General features: G+C 52.6%; 1 protein-coding gene across 1 annotated transcript; it reads left to right on the top strand.

The window, feature by feature from the left end:
* Nucleotides 1–417: 417 nt before the first annotated feature.
* Nucleotides 418–5641, top strand: IER3 (immediate early response 3). The gene is made up of 2 exons (XM_082299973.1): nucleotides 418–605; nucleotides 5094–5641. Exons 1-2 carry the CDS (start codon nucleotides 420–422, stop codon nucleotides 5388–5390), a joined length of 483 nt encoding a protein of 160 aa, XP_082156099.1. The 5' UTR covers nucleotides 418–419; the 3' UTR covers nucleotides 5391–5641.
* Nucleotides 5642–9039: the final 3398 nt, after the last annotated feature.

The raw sequence follows: 9039 nt of genomic DNA, 5'->3' as shown, positions 1-9039 counted from the left end.
CCAAAATCCCCCTAAAACTCCCCAAAATCCCCCAAAATCCCCCTAACCCCCCCCAAAATCCCCCTAAAACTCCCCAAAATCCCCCAAAATCCCCCTAACCCCCCCCAAAATCCCCCTAAAACCCCCCCAAAATCCCCCAAAATCCCCCTAAAACTCCCCAAAATCCCCCAAAACCCCCCAAAATCCCCCAAAATCCCCCTAAACCCCCCCAAAATCCCCCCAAAACTCCCCCCAAAATCCCCCCAAACCCCCCATACCCCGCCCGGTGGGCGGAGCCTCCGCCCAAGCCACGCCCCCTTTGCCATCCCCACCAATCCCGTCGCTCGGTGGGCGTGGCCTCGCTCGCCGCGGGGCGTGGCTTGGCGCTCCCTTTATAACCCCGAGGCCGCGGGTTCGAATCCCGACGTTTCTCGGTCGCCATGTCCATGGTAGCGGCAGCCGCGGCCACCGCCACGTGTCCGGGGCGATTTTGGGGTCACCCCGAGGGTGTCCCCGGTGGGGTCAGCCCGTCCCCACCTCGCCACTTCACCTTCGAACCTCGCCCGGTGCCCAGCGCTCCCTCCAGGCCTCGCCGACGGCATCGCCGCGTTCTTTATCCGCCCGCTGTGAGTATGGGAGGGGTTTTTTTGGGGGGGGCGTTTTTTGGGGGGTTTGACCCCAAATTTGGAGCCTCTCAGGTCGTTTGTGTCACTCTGTCCTGCCCGTGCCGCCTATAGGTCCCGGGAGTCTCCTATAGGCTCCGCTGAACTCGTCCTAAACCCCCCCCTGAACTCGCCCAAGTTCGTCCTGAACTTGGAAAATTCGCCCCAAACTTCCCCCCAAACTCGCCCCGGACTTGCCAAAATCGCCGCGATCCCCCTCGAAATGGCCCCGAACCCCCCCGAATTCGCCCCTAAACCGCCTTAAACCCTCCGAAATCCCCGCAAATTCGCCCGAAACCCCCTCAAAATGGCCCTAAACCCCCCTGGACCCCCCCAAATCGCCCTAAACCGCCCTGAAAATGGCCCTAAATTCCCCCAAATTTGCCCTAAATCCCCTCAAAATGGCCCTAAATTCCCCCAAATTCACCCTAAACTTACCCCAAATCGCCCCGATCCCCCTCGAAATGGCCCCGAACCCCCCTGAAAATGGCCCTAAACCCCCCTAAACTCCCCCAAATTCACCCTAAACCTCCCAAAATCGCCCTAAACCCCCCTGAAAATGGCCCTAAACCCCCTTAAATTCCCCCAAATCCACCCTAAACCCCCCCAAATCGCTCTAAACCCCCCCTAAATTCGCCCTAACCCCCCCCAAAATCGCCCTAACCCCCCCTGAAAATGGCCCTAAACCCCCTTAAATTCCCCCAAATTCACCCTAAATCTCCCAAATTCGCCCTAAACCCCCCTGAAAATGGCCCTAAACCCCCCTAAACTCCCCCAAATTCACCCTAACCCCCCCCCAAAATCGCCCTAAAGCCCCCTGAAAATGGCCCTAAACCCCCTTAAATTCCCCCAAATTCACCCTAAACCTCCCATAATCGCCCTAAACCCCCCCAAAATTGCCCTAACCCCCCCCTAAACTCCCCCAAATCCCCCCGAAATCTCCTCAAATTCGCCCTAAACGCCCCCAAAATCCGCCCTAAACCCCCGGCCACCCCTCCCATCCCCCCCCCTCTATTCCCAAACCCCCTCCCAAATCCCAAATTCCCGGAATTCCCCGCCCAAATCCCAAATTCCCGGAATTCCCCGCCCGGAATTCCTTCTTTGGTCTCATTTCCCGGAGCCCGGGGGGGGGAAACTGAGTCACTTCCACCCCCTCCGCTCTGACTCAGCCCTGCCCCGCCCAGATATTTGCCCAAAAAAGAGATTTATTTGCCCCAAAAAAGGGATTTATTTACCCCAAAAATGGGATTTTTTTTTTGCCAGCCATAAAAGGGATTTTTCCCGCCAAAAAGGGGGTTTGTTTTCCCGCCAAAAGGGAGTTGTTTCCCCCCGAAAAAGGGATTTTTTTGCCCCCAAAAAGGGACTTTTTCCCCCCCTAAAAGAGATTGGGTTTGCCCCCCAAAATGGGATTTTTTTGCCCCTAAAAATGGGATTTTTTTGCCCCTAAAATGGACTTTTTTTCTCCCCAAAAATGGGATTTTTTCCCCCAAAAAAGGGATTTTTTTTGCCCCCAAAAAGGGACTTTTTCCCCCCTAAATGGGATTTTTTGCCCCCCAAAATGGGATTTTTTTGCCCCAAAATGGGATTTTTTTGCCCCCAAAAATGGGATTTTTTTGCCCCCCAAAATGGGATTTTTTTTTGCCCCCCAAAAAAGGGATTTTTTCCCCCCAAAAGGGATTTTTTCCCCCCACCCCCTTCGGGAAGCTAAGCAGGGTCCCTCAGGGTCACCCCTTGGATGGGTTCCCCAAGCGCATCCCATGAAAAATTACCCCAAAAAGGGATTTTTTTTTCCTGAAAAAAGGGATCTTTTTTGCCCCAAAAAGGGATTTTTTTTCCTGAAAAAAGGGATCTTTTTTTGCCCCAAAAAAGGGACTTTTTCCCCCCGAAAAGGGATTTTTTTCCCCCCACCCCCTTGGGGAAGCTAAGCAGGGTCCCTCAGGGTCACCCCTTGGATGGGTTCCCCAAGCGCATCCCGTGAAAAATTACCCCAAAAAGGCATTTTTTTTCCCGAAAAAAGGCATCTTTTTTGCCCCAAAAAAGGGATCTTTTTTTGCCCCAAAAAAGGGACTTTTTCCCCCCAAAAAGGGATTTTTTTCCCCCCACCCCCTTCGGGAAGCTAAGCAGGTTCCATCAGGGTCACCCCTTGGATGGGTTCCCCAAGCGCATCCCATGAAAAATTACCCCAAAAAGGGATTTTTTTTTCCTGAAAAAAGGGATCTTTTTTGCCCCAAAAAGGGATTTTTTTTCCTGAAAAAAGGGATCTTTTTTTGCCCCAAAAAAGGGACTTTTCCCCCCAAAAAGGGATTTTTTTCCCCCCACCCCCTTCGGGAAGCTAAGCAGGGTCCCTCAGGGTCACCCCTTGGATGGGTTCCCCAACCACATCCCGTGAAAAATTACCCCAAAAAGGGATTTTTTTCCTGAAAAAAGGGATCTTTTTTTGCCCCAAAAAAGGGATTTTTTTCCTGAAAAAAGGGATTTTTTTTGCCCCAAAAAAGGGACTTTTTCCCCCCAAAAAGGGATTTTTTTCCCCCCACCCCCTTGGGGAAGCTAAGCAGGGTCCCTCAGGGTCACCCCTTGGATGGGTTCCCCAACCACATCCCATGAAAAATTACCCCAAAAAGGGATTTTTTTTCCTGAAAAAAGGGATCTTTTTTTCCTGAAAAAAGGGATCTTTTTTGCCCCAAAAAGGGATTTTTTTTCCTGAAAAAAGGGATCTTTTTTTTCCCCCCACCCCCTTCGGGAAGCTAAGCAGGTTCCATCAGGGTCACCCCTTGGATGGGTTCCCCAAGCGCATCCCATGAAAAATTACCCCAAAAAGGGATTTTTTTTTCCTGAAAAAAGGGATTTTTTTTGCCCCAAAAAGGGATTTTTTTTCCTGAAAAAAGGGATTTTTTTTTGCCCCAAAAAAGGGACTTTTTCCCCCCAAAAAGGGATTTTTTTCCCCCCACCCCCTTCAGGAAGCTAAGCAGGGTCCCTCAGGGTCACCCCTTGGATGGGTTCCCCAAGCGCATCCCGTGAAAAATTACCCCAAAAAGGGATTTTTTTTCCCGAAAAAAGGCATCTTTTTTGCCCCAAAAAAGGGATCTTTTTTTGCCCCAAAAAAGGGACTTTTTCCCCCCTAAAAGGGATTGGGTTTGCCCCCCAAAATGGGATTTTTTTGCCCCTAAAAATGGGATTTTTTTGCCCCTAAAATGGACTTTTTTTCTCCCCAAAAATGGGATTTTTTCCCCCAAAAAAGATTTTTTTTGCCCCCAAAAAGGGACTTTTTCCCCCCTAAAAGGGATTGGTTTTGCCCCTAAAAATGGGATTTTTTTGCCCCAAAATGGGATTTTTTTGCCCCTAAAAATGGGATTTTTTTGCCGCAAAATGGGATTTTTTTGCCCCCCAAAAAAGGGATTTTTCCCGCCAAAAAAGGGAATTTTTTTTCCCGCCAAAAGGGATTTTTTTGCCCCCAAAAAGGGACTTTTTCCCCCCTAAATGGGATTTTTTGCCCCCCAAAAAGGGATTTTTTTTGCCCCCAAAAAGGGACTTTTTCCCCCCCTAAAAGGGATTGGTATTGCCCCCCAAAATGGGATTTTTTTTGCCCCTAAAAATGGGATTTTTTTGCCCCAAAATAGGATTTTTTTGCCCCAAAATGTGATTTTTTTTGCCACCCCAAAAAAGGATTTTTCCCGCCAAAAAAGGGAATTTTTTTTTTCCTGCCAAAAGGGATTTTTTTTGTCGCCAAAATGGGATTTTTTTGCCCCCAAAATGGAATTTTTTTGCCCCCCAAAATGGGATTTTTTCCCCCAAAAAAGGGATTTTTTCCCCCCACCCCCTTCAGGAAGCTAAGCAGGGTCCCTCAGGGTCACCCCTTGGATGGGTTCCCCAAGCGCATCCCGTGAAAAATTACCCCAAAAAGGGATTTTTTTTCCTGAAAAAAGGGATCTTTTTTTCCTGAAAAAAGGGATCTTTTTTTCCTGAAAAAAGGGATCTTTTTTTGCCCCAAAAAAGGGACTTTTTCCCCCCAAAAAGGGATTTTTTTCCCCCCACCCCCTTCGGGAAGCTAAGCAGGTTCCATCAGGGTCACCCCTTGGATGGGTTCCCCAAGCGCATCCCGTGAAAAATTACCCCAAAAAGGGATTTTTTTTTCCTGAAAAAAGGGATCTTTTTTGCCCCAAAAAGGGATTTTTTTTCCTGAAAAAAGGGATTTTTTTTGCCCCAAAATGGGATTTTTTCCCCCCAAAAAGGGATTTTTTTCCCCCCACCCCCTTCGGGAAGCTAAGCAGGGTCCCTCAGGGTCACCGCTTGGATGGGTTCCCCAACCCTCCCTTTCCCCTCCTCTAATCCCACCTCGCCCCATCGCCGAATTTCTCCCGCAATTCCCGGAATTTCTCCCGGAATTCCCGCAATTCCCGCATCCAGCCGATCCCTGACCCCCTCCCCCCTTTTCTTCCCTCCCCCCCCACCCAGGTGCGCCGCCCCCTCCCCACCGAAGAACCCAGCGCTGCCAAGCGCCTCCTGCTGCTGCTCTTGGCCGTGGTGGGCACCCAAATCTACAACGCGCCCGGCGACGTCGGCACCGCCGAGGGCACCGGGACCTCCGTGGGGGCACCCCCGGTGGCACCCGAGCCCCCCACGATTCCAGAGGTGCCCCCCATTCCCGCCGGGAACGCCGGAACGTCCAACGGGACCACGCCGGGGGCACCCATGGGTGGCTCCTGCTCCTCCTCATCGGTGTCGCCCCCTGGTGGTGTCCGGATCCGCTGAGGGAACCCCCCCCCCGCCCCCCGGTCGCCGCCTCATCGCTTAATTAACGGCGTCGTTAATGAAGGTCGAAGAGCTCCGCGCTGTTTTGAGGCCTGACGGGTCCCAGTTGGGCACTGGGAGAACTGGGAGAACTGGGAAAGGGGGTGGAGCCATGGGTTGAGGAGAGGGGGGGTTGCCCTTCTTGTCATTAATGAGCCGTTTAATTACCTCGTAATTAATGAGCAGGTTGTTAATTAGCCCCCAAGAGTTACTGGTTGGAGGGGGGGGCAAAGTCCCAGTTGGGTGCTGGGAGCGCTGGGAAGGGTGGGTGGAGCTTGGGAGGGGGGGCGTGGTCAGGATGGCCTCATTAACGAGGCTTAATTAACGAGGTCAGCTCTACCTCAGCATCAGCACCTGGGGGTGCAGAACTTATTTATTGTTAATTCATTAATAATAATTTATTTATTATTTATTTGTTATTAATTATAATTTATTACGTCTTCGTTCGGAATTATTTATTAATTATTTATGGCTTATTTATTAATTAATTACCTCCGGGTTATTTATTGTGATTCAATTTGGGGGGGTGGGGGGGCATTGAATGTGATTTTGGAGGTAATTAATATTTTAATTAATTAATTTAATTAACGTCTGTCGTGTCTTTATTGGAGTTTCCTGTGGCCGGAATGGGGGGGGGGGAGGGGAAAATGATGGAAAATCCCAATTTTTGGGCATTTTATCCCAAAATTTTGGGGGGTTTGGACAGGGGAAAAATGATGGAAAATCCCAGTTTTTGGGCATTTTCATCCTAAAATTTTGGGGGGGTTGGATGGGGGAAAAATAATGGAAAATCCCAATTTTTGGGCATTTTCATCCCAAGTCGGATTTTTATTGACCCGACACGGAAAATACAAAGTCACAAAAGTAACAAAAAAACCCCGAAAATTCCATTTTTTTCCTTAAAAAAAAAAAAAAAAGTTAAAAACGGCTCAAGTTCGCTCCCGTTTTTTGGGAAAAACTGGGAATATCCAAAGGAAAAATCCAATCTTTCCTCCAAAACTCCCATTTGGTGGCATTGGTGACCCAAATTTGGGATTTTTTTCCCCAAAATTTTGATTTTATTTTTTGGAATTTTACCCCCAATTTTTGAGGATTTTTCCCCAAATTTTGAGCCGCGGGATGAGCGGGAATTCCCCATCCCGTCAGGAATTGGTTAATGAATCACCTCCTAATTAATCCGAGATCGTTAATTAGCCGTGGGAATGGAGCGGGAACGAGGTGGGGCCAAAGCCAACGTTGGGGCTTGGGGTCGGCCAATCCCAGTTGGGCACTGGGAGCACTGGGAGCACTGGGAGCACTGGGAATGGGAATCGTGGAATGATGGGAACTCCTCCATGTCCCCAGTTAATTAACGAATGAATTCAGCTCTGATTAATTAGAGATCATTAATTAGCCATGGGAACAAGTTGGGGACAAACCCAGTGACGGATCCTTGACCCCAAGGTGAGCACTGGGAGCACTGGGAGCACTGGGAGCGCTGGGAATGGGAACCATGGAACGATGGGAACTCCTCCATGTCCCCAGTTAATTAACGAATGAATTCAGCTCTAATTAATTAGAGATCATTAATTAGCCATGGGAACAAGTTGGGGACAAACCCAGTGACGGATCCTTGACCCCAAGGTGGGCACTGGGAGCACTGGGAGCACTGGGAATGGGAACCGTGGAACGATGGGAACTCCTCCATGTCCCCAGTTAATTAACGAATGAATTCAGCTCTAATTAATTAGAGATCATTAATTAGCCACCAGGATTGAATGGCAATGAGTTGGGGACAAACCCAGTGACGGATCCTTGACCCCAAGGTGGGCACTGGGAGCACTGGGAGCACTGGGAGCACTGGGAGCACTGGGAATGGGAATTGTGGAACGATGGGAACTCCTCCATGTCCCCAGTTAATTAACGAATGAATTCAGCTCTAATTAATTAGAGATCATTAATTAGCCATGGGAACGAGTTGGGGACAAACCCAGTGATGGATCCTTGACCCCAAGGTGGGCACTGGGAGCGCTGGGAGCACTGGGAATGGGAACCATGGAATGATGGGAACTCCTCCACGTCCCCAATCAATTCAGCTCTCATTAATTAGAGATCATTAATTAGCCACGGGAACGAGTTGGGGACAAACCCAGTGACGGATCCTTGACCCCAAGGTGGGCACTGGGAGCACTGGGAGCACTGGGAGCACTGGGAGCACTCGGAATGGGAACCATGGAACGATGGGAACTCCTCCATGTCCCCAGTTAATTAACGAATGAATTCAGCTCTAATTAATTAGAGATCATTAATTAGCCACGGGAACGAGTTGGGGACAAACCCAGTGATGGATCCTTGACCCCAAGGTGGGCACTGGGAGCACTGGGAGCACTGGGAGCACCGGGAGCTCCACCACCCCTCAATTCATCAACGCCGCCGCCTCCGCCGACCCCGCCGGAAACCCCGGGAACGCCCGGCCCGGGAACGCCAACGCCCAAGGCAACTCCAACGGCGCCGGCACCACGGGCGAAGCCGGGAACGCCGGGAACGCGGCGCCCACTCCTCCGGCGAAACCTCCGGCCGCCACCGGCACCGGCACCGGGGCCGGAGAGGCGCCGGCGCCTTTGGCCTCGCCGCCCTTGTCCCCGGCGTGGGTGCGCTGGTGGCGGTTGAGGTGGGAGCTGCGGCTGAAGCACTTGCCGCACTCGGGGCACTTGTAGGGCTTCTCGCCGGTGTGGACGCGCTGGTGGATGGTGAGCTCGGAGCGCTGGATGAAGCTCTTGCCGCACTCGGAGCACTGGAAGGGTTTCTCGCCCAGGTGGGTGCGCTGGTGGGTCAGGAGGTTGGAGGAGACGCTGAAGCACTTGCCGCACTCGCCGCAGCGGTACGGCTTCTCGCCGGTGTGCATGCGGCGGTGGATGGTGAGGTCGGATTTTTGGATGAAGCCCTTGCCGCACTCGGGGCATTTGTAGGGTTTCTCGCCCGTGTGGATGCGCCGGTGTTTCACCAACGCCGAGCGTTGCCCGAAGCTCTTCCCGCATTCCTGGCACTTGTACGGTTTCTCCGGCGCCGCCGCCGCCGCCGCCGCTTCCGATTCCCGCCCGCAATCCTGGCACAACCCGCGGCTTTTCCCGCAATCCAGGCACTTCGGCGCCGACGTCCCCCCGGCACCGCCACCACCACCACCACCACCGGCACCGCCGCCGTGGGCGCGTTGGTGCTTCAGCAACGCCGCGCCCTGCCCGAAGCACCGCCCGCACTGCCCGCACTGGAAGAGGCGGCCGTGCCGGTGAGCGGCCAAAAAGCCGGCCAGGTGCTCCGGACAGCGGTAGGACGCCCTTTCGGCCGCGTGGATTTTCCGGTGCCGGTCCAGGTGGGAGCTGACGCTGAAGCTTTTGCCGCACTCGCCGCAGCTGTAGGGCCGCTCGCCGGTGTGGACGCGCTGGTGCCGCTCCAGGTCGGAGCGTTGGATGAAGCCTTTGCCGCAGTCGCCGCAGGCGAACGGCCGCTCGCCCGTGTGGATGCGCCGGTGCTGGGTGAGGTTGGAGCCGCGGCTGAAGCTCTTGCCGCAGTCGCCGCAACGGTGCGGCCGCTCGCCCGTGTGCGTCTTGCGGTGCTTGGCCAACGCCGAGCG

Source organism: Coloeus monedula (genome assembly GCF_965178545.1).
Source record: "Coloeus monedula genome assembly, chromosome: 36".
NCBI classification, from domain to species: domain Eukaryota; kingdom Metazoa; phylum Chordata; class Aves; order Passeriformes; family Corvidae; genus Coloeus; species Coloeus monedula.
Note: the sequence above shows the minus strand (reverse complement) of the source record. Positions and strands in the feature narration are given on the sequence as shown.